At 42.2% G+C, this 23,993-nt stretch overlaps 1 protein-coding gene across 1 annotated transcript; it reads left to right on the plus strand.

Moving 5' to 3' along the window:
• Positions 1-7,005: 7,005 nt before the first annotated feature.
• On the plus strand, positions 7,006-22,248 carry LOC122542627 (ornithine decarboxylase antizyme 2-like). The gene is given in 6 exon segments (XM_043680606.2): positions 7,006-7,266; positions 16,080-16,155; positions 16,157-16,237; positions 18,274-18,446; positions 20,322-20,407; positions 21,724-22,248. Coding segments are annotated over 6 exon segments (642 nt in total). The 5' UTR covers positions 7,006-7,168; the 3' UTR covers positions 21,852-22,248.
• The last annotated feature ends 1,745 nt before the right edge of the window (positions 22,249-23,993 follow it).

Below are 23,993 nucleotides of genomic sequence, written 5' to 3' on the forward strand. Positions count from 1 at the left end.
ACAGATCCTTCAGCATACCATGTCTGTTACGAACATGATGCCATTCTAAACTAATCCCATCTGCCTGCACATGGGCTGTAACCCTCTATTACCTAAAACACCATCTGTTCCCTAAATAGTGTCAGGAAAGAAGGCCTCAGATGAAACGTGCAGTAAAAATAGGAGGGGCCTGAGATCTGTTTGCATATGTTCCAGCACCATGCAAGTACGCTGAACCGAGGGAAATGAAACTGAAACTGGAAAATACTGTTGCGTGAGCACTTGGTAAGTCCTTACCACTAATAGGGAGCACTCATTGTAGAGTGAAGGTGAGTAAGCTCTATCAACTCCCAACAACAAAATCCTGTGGTTTCATCCTGAGGTGAAAGGAAGTTTTGAGACTGTACAATATAGCGGCACACGTAGGCCATCCTGAAGAAGGGCTTTTGCCCGAAATGTCGATTCTCCTGCTCCTCGGATGCTGCCTGACCTGCTGTGCTTTTCCAGCACCACACTCTCAACCTACATTCAGCCCATCACATCTGATAAGCCGTTCAAAGAGACTGTGGCTGATCTGATAATCCTCAGCTCCATTATCCAGCCATTTCCCATAAAGCTCAATTCGCTTACTGATTAGAAATCTGTTAATCTCAACCTCGAATTACTTCACAACCCAGCCTCAACAATCGTCTATAGTAAAAAAAAGTTTCACTGCACTCAGAGAGAAGAAATTTCTCCTCATTTCTGTCTTAAATGTGCAACACCTTATTCCAAGATGATGTCCTCTGGTGTTGCAAGGGGAAGCAACTTTTCTGGATCTACGCTGTCAAGTCTCCTCAGAATCCTGTATTTTTCAATAAGGTCAACTCTCATTATTGTATATTTCCAATGAGCATAGGCCCAATCTACTTAACCTCACATAGTAAGACAGTTTTCCATACTCGGGATCCACATTATGAACTTACTCTACGTTGCCTCCATGCCAAGCCATATCAATAATAGCCAAGATGTGGAGGAGCTGGTGTTGGACTGGGGTGGATAAAGTTAAAAACCACACAACACCAGGTTATAATCCAACAGGTTTATTTGAAAGTACAAGCTTTCGGAGCACTGCTCCCTCGTCAGGTAGCTACCTGACAAAGGAGCAGTGCTCCGAAAGCTTATACCTCCAAATAAACTTGTTGGTCTATAACCTGGTGTTGTGTGGTTTTTAACTTTGTACACCAATCATAGGCATTGTGACGCTGGTCAGCATGAGGCTGTGCAGGAGCATTCCCAGGGCCCTGTGTCTGAAAGTTAAGGACAATGGGAACAAACAGCTTGCTGAGGATTCCAAGGTTGTAGGGCTGAGTCACGGGGGATAATCAAAGGTCAGCTACCAAGATCTTCCAGCTGGCAGAAGAATGGAAAAGGGAAACCAGTCATAGGTCATGGTAAAAAGTTGCCATAGTCTTCACAGACATAGGGCTGCTGTCTCATTAGAGAGTAACACACACAATTAGAGACAAAAAAAACTGCAGATGATGAAACCCAAAGTGGACAGGCAGAAGGCTGGGAGAACACAGCAAGTCAGGCAGCATCAGGAAGTGTAGAACCCTGAATGTTAACTTCTCCAGTCCCTGATGCTGCCTGGCTTGCTGTGTTCTCCCAGCCTCCTGCCTGTCTACACACATACAATTGGCAGAAGTTTAACTTGAGAATCACCATGTCTCAACCAAGGGGAAACGTTGAGAAGGAAAATCCTTCCTGGTTACCTCAGCCAATGCAGGAATTGAACCCACACTCTTAGATTCACTCTGTGTCAAAAATCAGCCATCCAGCCAGTTGAGCTAACCATCCTCTCATTGATTACAGAGGCTGTCCCTCACTAGGTGGGGGTTGCTAGAGGACAGGCTTTCACCCAGTGCACGAACAGCCTGATAAAGACCCAATTGGTTATGTCAATATCTCGAATGGAGAACAAACATTTCCTCCTGATATCTCTTCAGAGGTCAGTAATTCCACGTCGGAGGTTTGTCCAACTTAACCCAGCAGCAATACGGAGGATGAATGGCCAATGCCAGCTGCAGCTGGGGATGGGAAAGAAGGGTCTTCAGCACTGTAGGGCTCTTTGCCATGAAAGGATCTGCTGATGGTGTTAGCAATTACATCATTGAATTGTTACAGCTTAGGAGGCCACCATTTAGCCCATTGTGCCTACACTGGCTCTTCCAGTGAGCACCATCACCTACAGATTACTGAAAGGCAATGCTGATGTGATTAGGGATGCTGTCACCTCAATCCGGCGTGAGATCTGGCGTTGAGGGTCATCAGGAGAAAGTGAGGTCTGCAGATGCTGGAGATCAGAGCTGAAAATGTGTTGCTGGAGAAGCGCAGCAGGTCAGGCAGCATCCAAGGAACAGGAGAATTGACGTTTCGGGCATAAGCCCTTCTTCAGGAAATGTTGAGGGTCATCAGGTCATCTATGACCTCATTAAACGGTTGAGCGGGCTTGATGGGCTGAATGACCTAGATATGCTCTTATTATAGTCCCATGGATTCATCTCTCCTCAGAATGAAATGGATCATGGGCCATGGTTGGGATTTTGGGGTTGGGAGTGGGCAGAACTCATGTCGGTTCATTCTATACAGGGCTGCTTCCCTTCAGTGCAAAGATCTTAATGGAGTGCTCACACAGTACTGTTCTTCAGGTTTTGGCTAATGAATAGCAAGAAACATTCATAGACCACATGCTATGACCATCGTCAGCATGAGAGATTATAAACAAGAACAAAAATTGCTGGAAAATCTCAGCAGGTCTGACAGCATCTGTGGACAGAAAGCAGAGTTAACACTTTGGGTGTTCCAGTGACCCTTCTACAGAACAGGGTGTATCTTTGTTTCTGATTTCAACACCCGCAGTTGTTTGGTTTTTATGAGAGAATGTAAATGTAAATGTCTCCTCTTAACATGCAATGGCATTAAAATTGCTAAGTCTACCACCATCCGTATCCATGCTGAAATAGAATGGAAAAACCATGTTATCATGTGTGTCTGTGCATAAGTCATTGAAGGTAGCATGTGGAGAGAGAGAGATTAATTATGAATACAATATCCTAGACTTTATTAATAGGGTCATAAACTACAAGAGCAAGAAGGTTATACTAAACCCACGTAAAATACTAGTTAATCCTCAGTTGGTGTATTGTGTGAAGCTGTAATGGAGTGATTGTAACCAGGTCAGCCATTGGACACCACGGAATATGAGATCTTTGATTGGGGTTGTTAATCTGGTCCAAACAGGGACCCCTAGCTGACAGATAAAAAGGGGAGTGTTAACCGGAAGGTGGGTAGGGACGGGCTGCCTTAGAGCGGTCGGAAGGTGGGAGGGGTGGGGGCTTGCTGGGTCTGTACTGTCTGCACTTTTGTATGTAACGGTATTGTCTAATGTATAAATGTCATTGTCACTGTCTTGTCACATGTGGAACTGGGATTTGAGATTTGTCCTCCTCTCCCTGTAAAATGGTTGAACGGTAGGGTTCGGGGCCTAGCTTTGCTGCTCCTCTCCCTTGTAAAACTGCTGTCTTTTGTGTACAGCTGTCAATGTTTTTTGTAAACTGTTTTGTATTTTGTTTAATAAAATAAAAAAAAAGGGGAGTGTTAGCCGGAAGGTGGGTAGGGACGGGCTGCCTTAGAGTGGTCGGAAGGTGGGAGGGGCGGGGGCTTGCTGGGTCTGTACTGTCTGCACTTTTGTGTGTAACAGTATTGTCTAATGTACAAATGTCATTGTCACCGTCTTGTCATATGTGGAACTGGGATTTGTGGTTTGTCCTCATCTCCTTATAAACTGTTTCAACGGTAGGGTTTGGGGCCTAGCTTTGCTGCTCCTCTCCCTTGTAAAATTGCTGTCTCTTGTGTACAGCTGTAAATGTTTTTGTAAACTGTTTTGTAATTTGATTAATAAAATAAAAAAAAGGGAGTGTTAGCCGGAAGGTGGGTAGGGACGGGCTGCCTTAGAGTGGTCGGAAGGTGGGAGGGGCGGGGGCTTGCTGGGTCTGTATTGTCTGCACTTTTGTATGTAACAGTATTGTCTAATGTACAAATGTCATTGTCACTGTCTTGTCATATGTGGAACTGGGATTTGAGGTTTGTCCTTACCTCCCTGTAAAATGGTTGAACCGTAGGGTTTGGGGCCTAGCTTTGCTGCTCCCCTCCCTTGTAAAATTGCTGTCTCTTGTGCACAGCTGTAAATGTGTTTGTAAACTGTTTTGTAATTTTATTAATAAAATAAAAAAAGGGGAGTGTCAACAGGTCCAGGCAGCGGGCCGTGGAGGGGGGTTTTTAGGGCCAACTGCCTGCCCTTCTTCCGCGGTTACTTTAGGGCCCGGGTGTCCTTGGAGAAGGAGCACGCGGTCTCCACCAACACCCTGGAGTTGTTCAGAGAGAGGTGGGCGCTGCAGGAAGTGGAGTGTATTATTTCCCCATCCAACTCTATTTTGATTTAATCCCTGCCCTCCCCTTCACTGTTTGATCACACAGCATTTCCCTTTGATGTGAAGGGCACTGCTTGTCACTGGCCACTTGGGTGTTTCCTTTCTTCCTGGTGGTGGAAACTGAATAAAGATTCATGCACCTTGTGTCTTTCACTGTGTCTCACGCCTGCACACACACAACATGGCTGCTGGGGAAAAAAATAAGCACTACCGCAGTTAGGTGGTAGTGTGGGGGTAAGAGAAAAAAATAAAATAAACAAAAAAGGGAGTGTCAGAGGATAAGGCCAAGAGATTTGATTGAAGTTTTCAAAATCATGAGGGGTCTGGATAGATTAGACAGGGAGAAACTGTTCCCACTTGTAAATAGAACATAGAACATTACAGCGCAGTACAGGCCCTTCGGCCCTCAATGTTACTGTGTCAAGAATGAGATGGCACATGTTTAAAGAGATTTGCAAAAGATGTTCAGTGCAATGTGAGGGGGAAAAAGACTTTAACACAACAATACTAGCAGATTAGTTGGCCATTCGTTCACCTTATTCAATCTTGGTGGAATGTTGCAGTGTCCAATCTTGCCACAGAATTTAGAGTGCATCATAAACCATTTGTTGTGTCCACGTTGGCTCTCCACAAGAACAACTCAGCTGGTCCCACTAGCCCGCCTTTTTCCTATAACCCTGCAATTTTCTTTTCTTTTCAAATATTTGTCCAATTTACTTTTGAAGCAACATTTGAATCTACCATAAAAGCAGAAATCACCAGAGAAACTCAGCAGGTTGGCAGTGTCCACGGAGAGAGAAACAACATTAACATTTTGAGTTTATTGACCCTTTGTCAGAATTCCAGAAATTGAATCTGCCTCCTTAGCACAGTGTTCTAAATTGAAACTTAGGCTGAACGATTTTTTTCCCCATGCTTGCAATTACTCCCTTTGCCATTCACCTTAAACTGGTATCTATGGCTCTCGAACTTTTCTGCAAGTGGGAACAGTCTCTGTATAGATCCTGCATGATTTTTGAATACCTGTGTAAATGCTCATAACCCTCTCCTCCCTGCCTTAATAACATATTCAAGTAACTTAAGTACCTCATTGCTGACACTTGTTTTTAATTAATTCATGGGACAGCTGTCTAGGCCAGCATTTATTGTCCATCCATAATTACCCAATAGACAGCTAAGTGTCTACTCGGAGAAAGTGAGGACTGCAGATGGTGGAGAGTCAGAGTTGAAAAGTGTGGCACTAGAAATGCAGAGCAGGAGAGTCAATGTTTTGGGCAAATGCCCTTCATCAGGAATCACATGGGTAAGAATGGCAAAATTCCTCCTATAAAGGACATTAGTGAGCCAGATAGGTTTCAGCAACAGTAGTTACATGTAATACTGCTTACATAATTCTGAAGACTGGTCACTGGCCCTGAAATATTAACTCTGCTTTCTCTCCACACTGTTGGGTTTTTCCCAAACAATTTGATTTTTCTTGTTGAAAATCACAACACCAGGTTATAATCCAACAGGTTTATTTGGAAGCACTAGCTTTAGGAGCACCAAAAAAGAGAAAATGCTGCATTGAGCTTTGGCAAAGGGTCAGTTAGACTCGAAACATCAGCTCTTTTCTCTACTTACAGATGCTGCCAGACTTGCTGAGATTTTCCAGCATTTTCTGGTGAAGGGTGGAAGGTATAGGGGAGATGTCAGGGGTGGGTTCTTTACCCAGAGAGTGGTGGGGGCATGGAATGCGCTGCCTGTGGGTGTGGTAGAGTCGGAATCATTGGCGACCTTTAAGCGGCATTTGGATAGGTACATGGATGGGTACTTAATCTAGGTTAGAAGTTCGGCACAACATCGTGGGCCGAAGGGCCTGTTCTGTGCTGTATTGTTCTTTGTTCTATGTTCTCTCTTTTGGTTTCAGATTCCAGCATCTGCAGTAATTTGCTTTATCCAGCTTTAGGAGCATTGTTCCTTCATCAGGTAATTATGAAGGAGCAGTGCTCAGAAAGCTGGTGCTTTCCTGTTGGACTATAATTTGGGTGTTGTGTGATTTTTAACTTTGTACGTCCCATTCCAACACCAACGTCGCCAAATCATGATTTTTTTGTGTGTGTGAGACATGCATTGGTCCCAGCTCCCTGTACCCCTCTTTCTAAATGTCTTTGCTGATTTGGACTAGGAATCATTTTGTGGTGCCCTAAGGAGGCATGAGGACTCTGCATCAATGCAAATAGTATCTTTAAAAGCCAACGCATAACTTGCAAGCCAACCCAGCAAGAATGCTAGTCTTGCAGAAACACAACCTCTTGCTCACTTTGAGTAGCACGGAGACCCCGCCCCCTCGCCTGTCAATCACAGTGCCACTGACGTCACGAGCCCAAACAAAACAATAAACTGATGAGAATTAAACCCAAAACAGACAGCGGGGAAATATATGTTTCATAAAAAGCCGGCGTGGCGCGGCGCCTGCGAGATAAATAATTTGTCCGTTGTTTTATTTGTTTGTCGGTGCGGCCCATGATGCCCCGCGAGGTTATATAAGCGGGCGGCGGAGGCGCAGCGGCCGCTGAAGGTTCTGGAAGGTGGAGGGAGCGGGTCAGAGCGGTACGGCGCACGGTAAAGCGGGCACCGCAGAGTAGGTACTGACACTCCGGCCACGGCCCGATGGGAGGGCAACTACTGCTGCCGCTGCCAGCATAACCCAGCGAGCGGGCTCAGTCTGCGGCCGGATGGTGAGGAGCTCCGTCGAACGGATACTCAACAGCCACTACTTCGGAAAAGAAAGAGACAAGAGCCCAGCCGGCAACATGATAAACACGCAGGAGAGGTGAGGGGGGAGGTGGGGGCAGGTGAGGGGGGAGGTGGGGGGAGGGGAGGGGGGAGGTGGGGGGAGGTGGAGAGGGGAGGGGGGAGGTGGAGAGGGGAGGGGGGCAGGGGGAGGGGGTGGAGGGGGGCAGGAGAGGAGGTGGAGGGGGGCAGGAGGGGGAGGAAAATTATGGGGGTGAAAATGGTGGGGGTTGGAGGGGGGAGGGGGAGGGGCAGGAGAGGTGGAGGGGGGAGGAGGAGGGGGGAGGGGCAGGAGAGGTGGAGGAGGAGGGGGGAGGGGCAGGAGAGGTGGAGGAGGAGGGGGGAGGGGCAGGAGAGGTGGAGGAGGAGGGGGGGAGGGGCAGGAGAGGTGGAGGAGGTTGAGGGGGGCAGGAGAGGTGGGGAGGGGGCAGGAGAGGTGGGGAGGGAGCAGGAGGGGAGAAAGAGGCGGGGAGGGGGCAGGAGAGGGAGGGGGAAGAAAATTATGGGGGTGAAAATGGTGGGGTGGGTATCACTTGGATGAAGGCAGGGGGATGAATTGGGAGAACGTTGAGGATACATGGGTGGGGGTTGGAAGAGGGCATTGGCAAAGGTGGGTGGGAGACATGGAATGAGGGATCATTGTGGGAAAATGGGAGGAGGAGGGTGCATTGCGATACATGGGTGGGGGTTGGAAGAGGGCATTGGCAAAGGTGGGTGGGAGATATGGAATGAGGGATCATTGTGGGAAAATGGGAGGAGGAGGGTGCATTGCGAAATGAGGGCACATAGGGGATGGGCTTTGGAAGTGGTGTCGGTGGATTTTACAGGCTGAAGCATTTGGAGGTGCAGGAGAGGCAACTTGCCTTCTGGACTGTAGTGAGTTGGGACAAGCAGTGGCATGGTTAATAGGATGGGTAGCAGTGGGTGAGCTGCAGTCTGGGGTTTGAGAAGTGACTGGAAGGAAATCACTGGGCGAGTGGGTTGCAGAAATGGGAGAGGACATGGGATGACCTGGCTAGGAGTTGAGGTTTGCATGAGAGCGAGAACTGCTTTCTCTGATGAGAGAGCAGAAAATTTGTTATGACAGAATCCCTCTTCAGGAGGGATACAGATATGAGTGGATGGAGATCCTTAGCTCAATAAGGCCAATTTGAGGCAATGAGTTCCAAGGACTGTGGTGTCAGGATCCATGAGGCCAAAATTCAAGATTAAAGCTGTTTAGGAGTGTTTTAAATGCTTTATAGGAGCTTATTTGGATCTAAAATATCCTATTGACTAAATTGAATTAATATTCCTTTGTGTAAAGGCAGTGGAGAAATTATTGGAAAGTAGATGTTAAAATGCTCTGGGAGAAATTTGTATGTGTTAAGTGGCAAGCTCTTCAATAAGATTCCATGGTATAGATTCTGTATGTCCAGTGAGGTGTTGATTATGACACCTTCTGTCATGTGATATGTTTTTAATGTTGTAAACATTTGTAGTGTATGCACTTATGGGCGGATACCTCCTTGATGAAGTCTATGCTGGTAGCTTTGCCTGTTATTTCAAATGGGATGTTTTTCCATATATAATGGAAAAAGTATCCTGCTGTTATTGTATCTTTCAGTGAAAGTATATAAAGGTAGGATTTTAAAATAAAATTTTGATTACATTGACACATTCCAGTCCAAATGACCACTCCATTTAACTACTTCGTTGCTAGTACAATACAAAATGTAGCCTTATTTGCACTGACTTTAGCGAACTATTTCTGTAGAATAAATTTTCTGGATGTTCACACAAACTGTAGAGATGAAGGTTGTAACTGGAGCAAATGCAGCTGGGTTGTTCAGATATTGTTTGTAAGAATTGAAGTAAATAGATGTTGGACCTTGAATATTTGATTTGGAATTGTTTGGAAATATTGACTTGATGTCTCATGTTGGACAGTTGTTGTTACGATGATACATTGTAGACATTAGATTTGTAAAAAATCTGTGCTTTATAACCTTACCAGATACTAATGAACAGCATGTCAGTGTGACTCTCTGCATTAAAACACCTCAAGTGTAATCACTATAAAAAGCAGAGTGGTTTGTGCTGGATAGTTCATTGATAATAAATATGATTTTTGAATCTTCCTGTTTGTGATTTGTGCTGCATCCTTCTTAGTGGGTTTTTAATATTTTTTGTGGGATGTAGACACCACTAGCTATGCTAACATTATTGCCCTTGAAGGCTCTGGTAAACTGTTGCCTTAAATACATTCACTCTGGAGTGTGGATATACCCACATTGTTGGGGAGGGAGTTCTAGGATCCTGATTCAATAACATTGATAGAATGGTACTGTAGTTCTAAGTCAGGCTGGTGTGTGGGGGGGGACATGCAGGTAGTGGTGTTTCAAAGCATCTGCCCATGGCCTTCTGGATGGCAGCTGAGTGTTTGGGAAGTACTGTTGAAAAAGACTTCGCAAATTGCTTCAGTGTACCTTGTAGATGGTATACACATACTACTGCCAGTGGTAGGAGGGCTGCTCAGTTGGATCTAGCCAGTTTTTCATAGGCCGTATGTTCATCAAGTAACTTTCGTCTGAGCTCGGCATTGAGATAGATCATCCACTCAACTATGCAAAATTGCAAATGCTTCATCCTGGTCTTTTGCACTTGATCATTGGCATTCTCACCCATTTATACTTTGTGATGGTCATTACCAATGCCACCCTGGGCATGTGCATCTGCAACATGTGGATTTGCAAAGATGTTTTCAGAATTTTTTTCCATTTTGGATCAGCAACAGGTGGTGAGGAAATCAATCTTGCAGCTATAACCTTTGTTGCTTGATCAGCAGTACTGTTTGCCGTTCAAGTCCTCCTGCTTAGTACATTGTGTGCCCTTATTACTCTCTGCTTCCAGTTAATTACAGACCAAAAAAACTGCAGATGCTGGAATCCAAAGCAGGCAAACAGGAGGCCAGAAAAACAAGTGAGATGGCATTGAGAGGTAAATATTCGCAAAACATCGATTTCGCCTCCTGATGCTGCTTGGCTTGCTATGTTCTTCCAGCCTCCTGCTTCAACACTGGAGTACTGACTCTTCAGCTGGCGGTAGCAAATACTTGCCAGGGAGCTTCCTTCTACAGGTTTGACCCGATGCCATGAGACTTCAAGGGGTCCGGCTTGTTGACTCCCAGGGCAGTTTCCTCAGTATGCTACAATGCCACTATCTCTGAGGGACGTGGAAGTAATGGTGGCATCTAGAGCTGAGAAACTGTGGGATCATATGTTAAGTTAAATTAGATTACTTTTTTAAGATTAGATTAGATTGCTTGGTGTGTAATCAGGCCCTTTGGTCCAACAAGTCCACACCGCCCCGCCGAAGCGCAACCCACCCATTCCCCTACGTTTACCCCTTTACCTAACACTACGGGCAATTTAGCATGGCCAGTTCACCTGACCTGCACATCTTTGGACTGTGGGAGGAAACCGGAGCACCCGGAGGAAACCCAAGCAGACACGGGGAGAACGTGCAAACTCCACACAGTCAGTCGCCTGAGTCAGGAGTTGAACCTGGGTCTCTGGCGCTGTGAGGCAGCAGTGCTAACCACTGTGCCCCTGTGCCGTCCACTAAGAAGTAATGTCAGCATGTTGCTTGATTAGTCTTTGGATAGGCTGTCCCAGCTTTGGTGCAAACTGTCAATCTTTGTATGGACAGCTTTTTTTTAGGCTTGACAAAGCTGGCTGTGTGATTGGTGCCTACTCCAAAGCTGGTTAGTTTGTCATGTTTCACTCCTCTAATTTTGCATAGTTTCATATAGTTGGCTGAGTGTCTTGCTTGGCCATTTGAGTGAGCATTCTTTTAAGAGTCAACCACAGTTTTATGCGTCTGGAGTCACAGGCAGGCCAGACAAGTTGAGAATTGCAGGTTCTTAAAGGATACCGCTGAACCTGACTGGTTTTGCAACAATCAACTGTGGCTTTGGGGTCACTGTTAGATTCTTTAATTTCAGATTAATTTTAATTTCCACCATGTAAAGTGAGGATTTGAACCTCCTTAGGCCTCTTGATTGCAAGTCCAGAGCCATTATTGCTATGCTAAAAGCATTTTGACAGCCAACTGTAAACCTTGGGTTGCAGTTGGTTTCTCAGTGGTGCAATCCAGGAGTGTTGTGAACTTTTAATTTTATAACCATTCTGAATGACATGAAGCCCATGAAACGTAGGATGAGAGCATTGAGCTCTGGCATTCGATTGCATTTCAGCTCCTGCAAATATTCTGGTCAGCTTTCTGCGAGCTCAAAGATTTGTATTTGGCAGCTGTGCATTAATTAGAATGTTCTACAGGAAGTAAGTATTGTGGATTATTTTGGAAGCCAGAATCAGATCTAGATTTTAACATAGGCAAAATAAGTGAGGTGGTTAGGGAGAGGTTGTGGGAGGAACAATTTTGTGTAATGTCTAAAGGGTAAATGTGAAAAGTTGAATTTATTTTATTGTAAACAAAGTAGACAGGTCACATTGAATGCTGACAATTTTGACTTCTAACCACAAATTAAGTGAAATGGCTACTTTAGGTTTGCTAAGTTTGAAATTTATGATCTCCGTGTAACTGGTTTAAGATTGAAATTATTTGATATTAATATTGTGCAATGAACAGCAATCAGAGGAGCCAAAGTTGAAGAAATTCTAGCGAAACATCTAAAGGTTTGGGAATATGAACTGAAGAAGAGTAACTTCTGTAACACTTTTGGTATCCAAAAGCAAATTGACCTGGGCAACAAGTATGGTCCTAGTATTGGAATTTATGGTCTGGATTTCTGTGGCCATTGGATGGCTTGGATTTAGCATTTCTGACTAAAAAGGTGAAAACGTGGCGCATTGGTTCAAAACATAAGATTTCCAAGGAAGAATTGATGAGGTGATTTCAGCAAAAATATAATGGCATCCTCCCGACACATGAAAAAGCATTTAAAATCAGTTTGTAACAGTAAAACATTATTGATTCATGGGTTGTGGGTGCCAGTTGGCTGGCCCACCATTTGCTCATTCCCAATTGTTCAGAAGGCAATTGAGTCAACCACACTGGTGTGGGTCTGGAATCACATGTGGACCAGACCAGGTAAGGACTGCAGATTGCCTTCTCTAAAGGACAATTGTGGACCAGGTGTGTTTTTCTAACAACTGGCACTGATCCCAGTCATTTAGTGATTAAAACTTCATGGACTTTAAAATATTTGACTCAATTTGGTCACAGAATTTAATTATTAAAATATGCAGGGTAATTTTTATTCTTGTAGCTGACTTCCCCAAGGACAGATAGTATTAAATGTTACTCAGTATGTGCTGAGTGTCTGCTGTTAAAGACCTGCAGAGACATGTCATTGATTTTGCTTGACAGTCTTGTGTATATTGACTTCAAATTGTTTGAGGAAGTAGCAACTGCAGATGATGCAACTCACCAGCACAAAGCCATTGCTGCATTGCAGGAAGTGAGTTTGCAGATTCTTAGCACTGTTTTGTTTACTGACAGTGGTCATCTTTATAACTATAACTGTATCACTACTGTAATGGATTGTAAACTCTCATTGCTGACTGAGGCATCTCTAAATGTCAAAGTTTCAGGTAGCTTTTCAAAGCACTGTTTACAGTCAGAAATGCTAATAGCTAGTTTCCCTATCTCTACAAGTATAGTTGTCTTTGGCAAAGCCTTTGGCCTGTCTATTTTAAAGGCCAGTTTAATCTTGATATCATTGTACATCATGAAGTAGCATTAGACAGCAGTTATCAGCAGCTCCTCTTTTTATTTAGTTATTGATATCACTCAACTCTGAGCCACAAGTTCCAAGGCTTGAGCACAGTAATAAAGACTGATGCACCAATACAGTACTGAGGAAGTGTTGTTCGGCTGAATGTGCCTCCTTTGAATTTGATTTTAAATAGAGGCCTCTCAGCAAAATGTAGATGGTTTTGTGGCATTACTTTGAGACAGTTATCCCTGGTGCCCTAGTCAATATTCATTGCTCAATCAACATCATAAACAATAAATTTAAATGGTGACAATGCCATTGCTGTTCATGGGTTATTGCTGTGTGTAAACTAGCTGTTTTCATTCTTACATTGAGAATAACTACGCTGCAGAAAGCATTTAGTGCTTTGTGACTTCTGCCTATGAAAGTCAATGTAAGTGCTGATATTATGTTGTATCCATCCATTTTGTTTGATAGCTGCCACAGGTTTGGAAGGTGCTATAAAGAAGCAGTGCATTTTGTAAGTGGTACGTGTTGACAGTTAGGGGGGCTTCTAAGTTGCAATTGAGAGGTGTAAATGTTGACCCTTATCAACCGGTATTGTAGCAAAACATTCCCATTTCTTCTCCCGTTGACAGGTTGCTCATTGTTGAAGCAGCTGAAAGTACTGATGCCTGGATCATCTCCCCAAACACTCCTCTTTTAAAAAAGAACATCTGTGTGCTTCAATTAAAAGTTTACTTGTGCATCACGATTCATCGGATGCTGTCAGATGTGATGTTGAACTGTGTCACACCATAACACAGGAAGCCTGCTGCACAGAACTCAAACATTGTGGCTTTTAATTTCTGCACATTGTAGGTGTGGTTGTTGGATATCCATGTTTTCTTACAATTCTGAATTCTACACAGCACGGTTGGATTGTCACCTATTTTCTTGAAGTAATGTAATTGTTCCATCAAATTAAAGACTGTAGGCTAATGTGAGACTACTGTCTCCCACCAAGTGCCTGCAATACTTGAGTCTGGCAGCTGTCTCATTAGCTGTTGCGCTTTGTTTTACTGGTCTTAATTAGATATCCTTGGCCTTGTCCACTGGAAGTTCAGTTCCAGCTCTCCCATCGCCATGATAATCTTTGTATCTGCTGCTGTTAAATTGTTTTAAACAGCATGATTTAGTGCCCCCCCCCCCCCCCCCCTGCACAGCCTCCCAGGTCACTGGTTTGCATCAGCTAAACTAGTGTAGTTCTTGACTTGATCCCAGTGTACTTTATGTAATAAATGTTGAGAAAATTTGATTTTTTTTAAAGGTTTTGTATTCAGGTGTAAAGTGATAATTAACAGGAACTGTGTCTAAAATATCCCAAGGTGTTTATTCTGCAGCATAGTAGGAAGTTCTAATGTTCTGTCTGAAAGCGTTTTAACTGGGGTGGAGGTGGCACTACCATAGTGGTCGTGTCCTAGACTAGTTAAACAGAACATGAGATGTGGATTTGAATTCCAGCATGGCAAATGAGTCTTAATTCAGATTTTTACACCTAGAACCAAAGCTCGTCTAATGGTGACCATGTAACCACATTTCCAAAAACCCATCTGGTTCACTAATGTCCTTTTAAGGAAGGAAGCCTGTCATGCTTAGTAACTTTCATGTGACTTCAGACCCACAACAGTTTGGATGAAACAACTGCCTTCAGCAAATAGGGAAGGGCAACAAAAGATGGCCTACCCAGTGATGCCCACATTCTATGGTTGAATTTAAAACCAACCTAGTCTTTGACTTCATTATTCTGGAAGCAGTGGTCTTTGTACCTCAAGTGCTTCATTTGAGAAGTACTTTGGCAATTGTGAGAACATAAGATGTCCTTTCGCTCTTTTTCACTCTGATCAGTATTTGATCACAGCATTTTTTAGGGAATGCTAGTTTTATCTGAATCAATCCATGAATCATTTAGTTTGTGATTTAGGATCGATTCCTACTGCTCAAGACCCCTTGTTAGTACTTCAACCACGGTATGAAAGAAAAATAATTTCAGTAGATACGAAGTGTTTGTTTCTTAAATTTCAGTGGTGTAGTAAGTTAGTTGTAGTGTATGGTGCATGAAAACAATTCATCTATTTTGTGGATTAATCTATTTTAGTAGTCAAGTGATAGTTTTCCATATGATATGGCACTTGGGTGAATTTATTCATGGCAAATGAACTAACTTGTAAATGCACAGTTGGGGATTATGTCATTGGCATATGTGGTACAAAATGTTTTAGCCAATAAACTATTTTGTTAACTAGCAAGCTCGCAATTTTACTATTCAAGATACTCAAACTGATCTAATGATGTGATGAAGTAAACTTAATTTGCATGCCTAATCATAAAACTTATTTATAAATGTCTGAAACACTTCACTGGAGTGTTAAAAGCCATAAAAATAAATTGAGGCAGCTGGTCAAAAACATGCTCATAATTTCCACAGAATAAGCTGATTGCCTGATTGTAGAACTTGTAGACATCTGCAGGCTAATTCAGTCTCCCAATTGCCTTTGGCACATTGCTATGGAATTTACCCCTAAAGGGCAGGTGATGCAGTAGAGGTCGAGTGGGGCAGCCTTGCAGTGACAAAGTCAGCAGTGCTACTTCACATTTCAGTGTGGGAAGGGTGGACAGTGTCACTGGCGCCAAAAGGTGATCCGACAACACAAGTGCAATCAGTTATGCAGGTAGCAGGAATTTTCTGTGCCATGATGCCAGTCTTCACAGAATACTTAATAGCATCATTCACTCCCTTCCCTTTTAAAAGGAGAGGTTGACTCTGTTCTACTTGCCAGAGAGCTTTCCATTTTTCTGACTAGCCTCATCACTCAATGAACTGAAATTTAAAGTTAACAATCTTAAAGACAATTCAAAATTTGAGCCTTTTTTAAGCAAGATGATATAATTCAACAGATTCTCAGTGGAGATGCCCATGAGGTTTAATGTTTTTTTTTTAAATCTCTTGGTGAAAGGCATGTGTTTTCACAAGAAGGAAGTGTTGATGTATTGAACGGTGTCTTCTGGTTCAAAGCATTTGTTAATCTGTATTTCTTTGATTGTGACTTCCTCCAAGCCTTAAAATTGTTTTCTTTTGTTTTTGTTTACAGTAATATTCCTTCCTTGAGTGGTACATCTCAGCAGCAGTACTGCAGGCACCTCAGTCCAGGGCCTCTGTGGTGTTCCTGATGCCCCTCACCCATCAGTGAAGATCCCGGGTGGGCGAGGGAATGGAAGGGATCACACTCTTACAGCTCTCTTACATGCGGTAAGCGTATTTATTTTGTTACCTTTTGTGAAAGCTGAATTCTGCATACTGCTGTTAATGCAAACGCAAGTGGTCAGTGAGCTAAAAACACTAAACAATTCCTTCCTGTTTGCTTACATGGAATTGAAGTGAGTGCAATGCAGCACATTCTTTTGGAATCCAAACCACAAAGATGGCTGCCAAAAAACAAAATTGGCTTCACCTTCTGCTCAGATTTAACTTAGATAGTTGATAACCACTTGACAGCATTTTTCATACTGAAGTGGTATGGCTGATTGTAGTTTTGAATGTTATTCATTAGGATATAATTTGTAGGAGACTCAGGTGGTGATATTGAACATCATACTTGTTCTAATGGGCTCTTATCTACCTTGTCAAAACTATTGACAGCAATCGTGGGGAATTTCCTTTTTTTCTTCGGGAATGAGGGAAGTGTTGAAGTTTCAAGTGCTTCAGCTGTGCAGGAAAAAAGTGGCATTTCAGTGGAAAGTTTAAAACTTTGTTTGGGATAGTTAATATATCTTTCTTTCAACCAACTATCAAATCTTTGTTCTTTCCTCTCTCCACCCTGTACCTGACAGTCTACCTATTGTATCACTAACGTGTTCCAGTACCTGTTGAAAAATTATTGACCTGAAGCAGTAACTGTTTGCCTCACCAGAGACTACCTGACCAGTGTTTCCACTGTTTGTTTTTTTCAGGAGACCACCATTTACAGAATTTGTTTTCATAAATGCGCAGGACAGATGCTTGCAGGATATGGTGTCAAAGTACTTAGCTGAGCTCTGTTCTACTGGCATTTTACAAGTGAAATAGCTGCATAGGCAATGGTTGCGCAGGTTTTCTTGGCCAGGCAACAGACGTTTGTCCCTGTTTTCCTTCGAGAGTGTGGCAGGATGGAGAATGCAGTGAATAATTTGAACCAGAAAGTGCTGAAGCTTTGAAATCATATAGCCAGTTATTGTTTTTAAAATATTCAAAGTTTATTTCCCAAGTCTTCCTTACCCCTTTTAAGCGTGCGTTTTAGTGTGGCAGATGTGTTGAAATGTAGGGAGAGTTAAACGTCTTACAACTTGTCTAAAGTTAAACAATGTGCACCACAAGCACAGTACCGATGTTTCCCTCTACACATGTTGTGAGTTGCCAGTGTTTCAAGTCCATCAAAACGTACATTAGAATTTGGAAGATCCTGGCGCAGACCTAGAGAAAAGAGCATGCAGGGAAAAGTTTGCAGTGAGGAAAATGATCAAATGACAAGCTAATACTAATTAAAACAACTCCCAGATGAGGTATAAATGGTTATAACATAATAGCAGAGGGAAACTTAGTGGCTCAAGAACAAAGATGGTTAGACCCTTCCATTTGCCTTAATAACCAGCACCAAGTATTAAAAAGAGGAAGTAAGAAAGGCAGGTGAGATCTAAACTTTTGCTGTCAAGTGCTGGCACCTATACTAGAACTCAGCCAAATTATTTTCCAATGTTAACCCCATTTGAATCCTTTAATCAACATCACCCTGGGGACAGTGGAAAACATTGCAACAAAGCAGCATAGAAACCTTTTTGTGACTGTTAGAGTTCCCATATTATGGACTAACAATCAGTATTAATATTGAAACCTGTATCAAAAGCACAAAATATTTTGGATGGGTTTTAATCCAGCTCTTATTTCCAGTGTTAGAAGATTGAGTGCAGCCATTCTTCCCATCCCTGTTTGCTTATCATAGAATCCCCACAGTGTGGAAACAGGCTATTTGGCCCAACAAGTGCCGAAGGGTGGGAGGAAAGTGATTTGAACTGATGGAGGGCTATTGATTAGGTAGGCAAGGAGCACAGCACTAAATATCTATCTAGGCAAGTTAAATTACTTCTTTTAAAATCACTAAAAGACTGACTAATTTCTGCATCTGTAAACCCTGATCATTGTGATTTAACAGTTGTGCTTAGCCCTGTATGGCTTTCAACGTGGGTTGGACATGTTGAGTAGTAGCCATTTTCAGGTAGTCTGTTTCAATTGGCACCTCCTTCTACTTGCAGGATGAGAAGCTAACTGTAACGCAAGAGCTACCAGTAAATGGAAAGCAGCGCATTATCCATTTTCGGTACAAGTTAACAGACTCTAAGGTATCTGAATGGGATGCACTTTCCTCTGAGAAGAGTCTGTTTGTGGAAATTCCTAATGGTGTTTTGGCAGAAGGAAGCAAAGAAGGGTGAGTAACTTGAAAGCTATTGGCACCTACTCCTAAGCTTTCCTTATGTTTTTGTTCTGAACAACCTTTCCTTTTTCAATTCAGCTTTAAGTAGTATTGAATCATAAGTAAAGGCTTGGGAGAGGGGAGGCTTGAACAATTATTTAGTATTGAAACAAAATCCAAATTGCTGAGAGCAAGGTGTATCTTGGTTGTGGTATGTGTATTTGGATAGAATGAGTTTTAGGTATAATAATGGGAATGTCTGTTAGGCGACATACCTTTGTGAAATGGGGAAAGTTTGAAGGGGCTATGCAAGGAAAGCTTTTGAGGGTGGTAAGTCCCTGGAATGCACTGCCAGGGGAAGTGTTAGAAGCAGCTATGAAAGCAAAATTTGAGGCATTTTGACTGCGGAATGTGTGGACAGATGGGTTACTTTATAATAGCATCATGGCCAGACCAATCTAGCGGGGCAAAAGACCTGTTCCTGTGCTGTACTGTTCTATGTATGAATCTTCTGTTCAGAACAGCAACCTGTGCAAAAGTCCAGTGTTGTGTGCCTGAGGCTTCTTGCTTTGAATCATTTCAGTGGGTATTGGAATGCTGGGTATAAGCATTTAGTTTGCTGTCTGGCTGTGGGGCAGACTTTTACATGAACCTTCTTGAGTTTGAGAAACTGCTTACACTAATTTGCATGTTTCCTAATGGAATCCAAAATGCTTGCATTTAGCAGCATTCAATGTTGACTTTTTTAAAAAAAAACACGTTAGCAGTGCATGTAGTCAATAATTTTGATCATTTTTATTCATTTCCGTGCACAGCAAAGTTTTGCTGACGGTACAGTTGGCATACATTCAATCTACTGTTCGTGAACATTGCTTAAGATTCCATGTTGTGAAATGTCCTTTCTGTCCTGTATTGTCCTTTTTTAAAAAAAATCTTCAATACCTTGTATGATATTGCTCCCTTTAAATGTTTTCATTCTTGAAACTTATTGGATTTCACTTGGTTCCATATGGAGCAGTTCATTCACAGAATTACCCCTGTGACTAAGTGCACCTTTTTAACTTCACGGTCTCTTTCACTGTTCTTTGACAGCAGCACCCCAACATCCATCCCATGTTCGAACACAATGAATTCACCTGTTAATTCACTGTTCCGTTTTACATTGTAAAATATCTAAAAATGAACCTGTTTTGCGTGTGGCTCTCAAACCAATGTGCAATTTGAGTGGAACTTCCTTTGACTATTACTTGACCCAATAACTTGGAATGTAAGAGCAGTGCTGCCCCTATATCTCTTCCAAAGTGAGATATCAGTGCTATCAGGAAAGAAACATTAATCATCACCCTTGTACTATCTAACCTTCACTGTCTCGGAGCATTTGTGTTATCAGTGACGTAAAATTTCCCTCTGGCCACTTCTGGTTTCACTCCTGAATTTTCTTTTGTGCCTTAGTTAACCCGTTTTACCCATTATGTTCTTGTTTCTTTGCTGTCATTCTTCAACTTTCAATAATTTCATCATAAACAAAGTCAGTTGAATTGAACTGCAACACCAAAGTCATTAAATTAGGGGTACTGGGGTTCTAACAATAATCCCTCAGTATGTTGCTGCACCAAGTCCAATTTTGTTTCCTTCTGTACTAAGTTCCCTGTTTGGGCGTATTAAACTCTTGCCTCCAGGACAGATGAGACTTGAACCAGACGTTATAGTCCAGAGGTAGAGACACTGACACTGTCACTAGACCCTTCATTGTGTGCGTAATCTTTGTGGTTATGTAAACTTCCTTGTGTTAATTCTTGACCTGCAGGTTTGACTTTAAATAAGGGCAGATGTTGGTTCAACCGAACAAATTACTATTCCATTGGGCTGACTGTTATTTTAATATGGCAGGTTAACAGCGCTGCTAGAATTTGCTGAGGAGAAACTGAAGGTGGAATATGTATTTGTCTGCTTCTACAAAAACAGAGAGGATCGAGGTAAGAACTTTGTGCACAGTTTGCAATTCTATCGTAGATTCAGTTCTAGTTCAGTCTGGATGCAAGGCCACTTCCAAGCGTTAACATGCTGATCCAGTTCCAACTGTGACCCTCGGTTGAAAAGACAACTCCAGGGAAAATACTTCCCCCTTGCTGTCGTCTTCAAACTGAATCGTTACATTTGGGTAATATTCCTTTACTAAAAGCTTGGTGGCTTAATTACCTGGCCCTTCTCTGATAAGTTGTTGCAGTCTCCAACAGTCTGTTATGGTCCACTTGGATTGCCAAGTGCTGGTGAGCTGTATAGTGTCAGAAACAACACCACTGGAATCATTCCACTCCCTTTTGTAGTGTTCTCAGACATGGCAGATTTCAGCCTGGTTTGATGTTGCATTTGCTCTTTGTTCTAGTGGCTCTCAAGGAGCAGTATCTGAGTGGGAGGAGTATCAAACCAAGATCCACTATTGACTGCTCTTGTTAAAATGCTAATACAAGGAATTAATGTTCTCTGCCAGCTACAGATTTAAAAATCCAGACTGTTGATAAAATGTATGGACCATTTTCTCAGTAATTTAGTGTAATCCCCATACAATGTGAATCTGTAAAGGCATTTGGGTAACAGTTACTGGTTATCCAAAGTGAATGGAGTATAAATATACACTGAGCATTCTGTTGATTGAGATTTTCTCCATTGGAAAGCCATTAGGTTGAAAACTAAGTATGTATCTTGTGGCATACAACCAGATCAGTTTCAGTTAATAATGAGGCTGTATATTCATTACTGTACTGAAAGTTCATTATCTGTGAAAAGTTCACTTCATTTTTAGGACTATGAAATTACATCAGCAAGTTGGACTGAACTAAAAGCGAGAATGGAGGGAGTAGTGAAGAAAAACTGTCGGGCAGACGAAACAGTGGGGATTTCATAGGTCATTTTCTGAAACAACAAAGTAAATGTTCAGTTTGTGAGAAGATTTGTAGCTCGGGTGCTCGTTGCTGTGGTTCTGTTCGCCGAGCTGGAAGTTTTTGTTGCAAACGTTTCGTCCCCTGTCGAGGTGACATCCTCAGTGCTTGGGAGCCTCCTGTGAAGCGCTTCTGTGATATCTCCTCCGGCATTTGTACCACCTAGACAGGGGACGAAACGTTTGCAACAAAAACTTCCAGCTCGGCGAACAGAACCACAGCATCAAAGTGCATGATTTGAATTCTGTAAAATGCTTTGGTCGATAAACTACTAGTCACCTGATACAAATTGGTAACTGGTGAAAGTATGTTAACTGATGTTGGATTCTGTTTTTTTTTTCCTGTCTGGACAGCCTTGCTTCTGAGGACATTCAGCTTCATGGGCTTTGAGATTGTGAGACCAGGCCATCCCTCGGTTCCAGCTCGGCCTGATGTGCTGTTCATGGTGTACTCCATTGACCAGTCTTCATCTGAGGAGTAGCAACCACATCAAGGGGCACTTTACTGTTTCCCACTTTTTAATTGTAGCTCTGGTGGGAGAGGGTAGTCCTTAGTATAAATGCTGTGTAATACCCATAGCTATGGCCTGTAAAAGGTGCAGATTTTCATTGTCTTTTGCGTAAGCAAAATTTGATCATCTTGCCTAGATGTTCTTTAGGCAATCTGGGCTGAATTCAGCTTCATAGATTGATACTGAGCAGGAATAGTTTGTCTCGAATTACAAATTTGTCAAGGTTTTTTTGTCATTTGTTTCTTGAACTGTGTGACTATTTGTCATTGCTGTTTACAGAAAATGTTAAGCCTGTGAATTCCTTTCACATTGTGTTTTTATGTAACTTCTAGAAAGCTGTTTAAAAAATTAAAGTATTTCAAATTTACCCTGTGTTGAATAGTTTTTCTGGGAAGATGTTTTTGCCTGATTTGATACACCACCCAGAGTCACAAAAGCAGTTCTTCCCTCAATTGCTTTCCAGAATTTTACAACAATGGAAATGTCCAGTCGTCCATTAGGATTGTGCTCTTTTCCCAAATGTGCCTTCATCCCGCTTCTCATTTAAATGTTTCTGTTCAAGTAATTCAGATTATCTAAGTGAATCTGGATTCTGAATAGTCAGGTGAACTGAAGAAGGGACCTCTCCACCTCCTGATGCTGCCTGGCTTGCTGTGTTCTTCCAGCCTCCTGCTTGTCTATTTTGGACAGGATTCCAGCATCTACAGTTTATTTTTTGTCTTTAATTCTGTTGTAACTGCCCTCTTTACCAATTCAGCTTCTGTTCATAAGTGATCTTGAAGTCATTTGGACTGCTGCAACCAATAGATTATTATATTCTAATGATATACAAGCTTTATGCATGATAAACTTACTTTGAAATCTGACTCTTGATGTTAAGAGGTTGTAACATCTGCACTTGTCATTACATCTCAACAGTAAGCAAAGGAAGTGTAGGGATGATTCATTGTATAAGCTTGAGTGGTTCAGAATAAAAGGCTTGCATTTAAAATGTTTCAGCAAAATCTCTCAGCAGACATTTCACAAAAACTATAATCATGTTTTAATCTCCAGGCTCATTCCTTTTGAAGAAATACACAGGCTGGTATGAAGATTTTCTTCTGATCTGAAGCAAGGAGCACAAAGTTGATGTCCTCTGCTTTGGCAGCAAGAATAGAAAAGCGATATTTAATTAGTCACTACAGAATGAGACAGTACTGATTAATCTAGTACGTGAATCAGTGTTAGCATGCACATGTAATTGGGAATGTAAATGCAATACAGGCCTTTATTGCAGAGGTCCCAGTGTTAAAAGTATGGCACTTTGCTAAAAATGGAGGACTTAATGTAGAGCATTTTGTGCAATTTTGTTTCCTTACTCTAGGGTGTAGTTGCATTAGAAACAGGGAAGTGAAAGTTTACTGGGCTGGTTTCTGGCCTAGATGACTTGGGGAGAATGATTGGCCCTGTACTTGTTAAAGTTCAGAACAGGAGATAGTGATCTTACTGAAATGTGTAAGATTGAGAGGATGTTCCCCTTGTGGAAACTAAACTGAGATACAGTTAATAAATAAATGACTTTCCATTTAATAGAAACAAGGATTTTGTTTAAGGCTTTGACATTGTCCTCTGCAAAGATTAGGAGAGGCTAGGGTCATTGAATATCTATCAAAGCCAAGTCAGATTTGATGTCAAATGAATAGTTTTACAAAATGGTGGAGCAGGTTTGATAGGCTATCTGGCCTATTCCCACATTCTGTTTTTGGATCTTGCATTACTGGAAAGTAAATGTCCATCCTTTTGCTGCACGAATGTGGAATATACTTCACATCCAATTTAGTGAATGACTAAGATAAATGTAAAGGTTCTACAAAATTGGGTGCAGTCTTTAATCAATGGCCATGCATTATTCTAGGGATGTTGTCAATGTGGGTGAAACTGACTTTATTGCTCATGGCCATTTTGAGAGAAGTTGTCTTAACCAGTTTGGTTTAAGACTTAGTGGTTATGCCAGACTGGTTTTAGGAAGGGAATGTGAGGATTTGGATACAATGACCATATAGCATGATTGCATGCAAATCAGGTGAATGTGACTTGGATGTGATGGCATATGTAAACAATTGCTATTCTTGT

This window comes from Chiloscyllium plagiosum, unplaced genomic scaffold, assembly GCF_037043375.1.
Source record: "Chiloscyllium plagiosum isolate Xiang-an unplaced genomic scaffold, Cpla_swu_hap1 HiC_scaffold_42, whole genome shotgun sequence".
Taxonomy (NCBI): Eukaryota; Metazoa; Chordata; class Chondrichthyes; order Orectolobiformes; family Hemiscylliidae; genus Chiloscyllium; species Chiloscyllium plagiosum.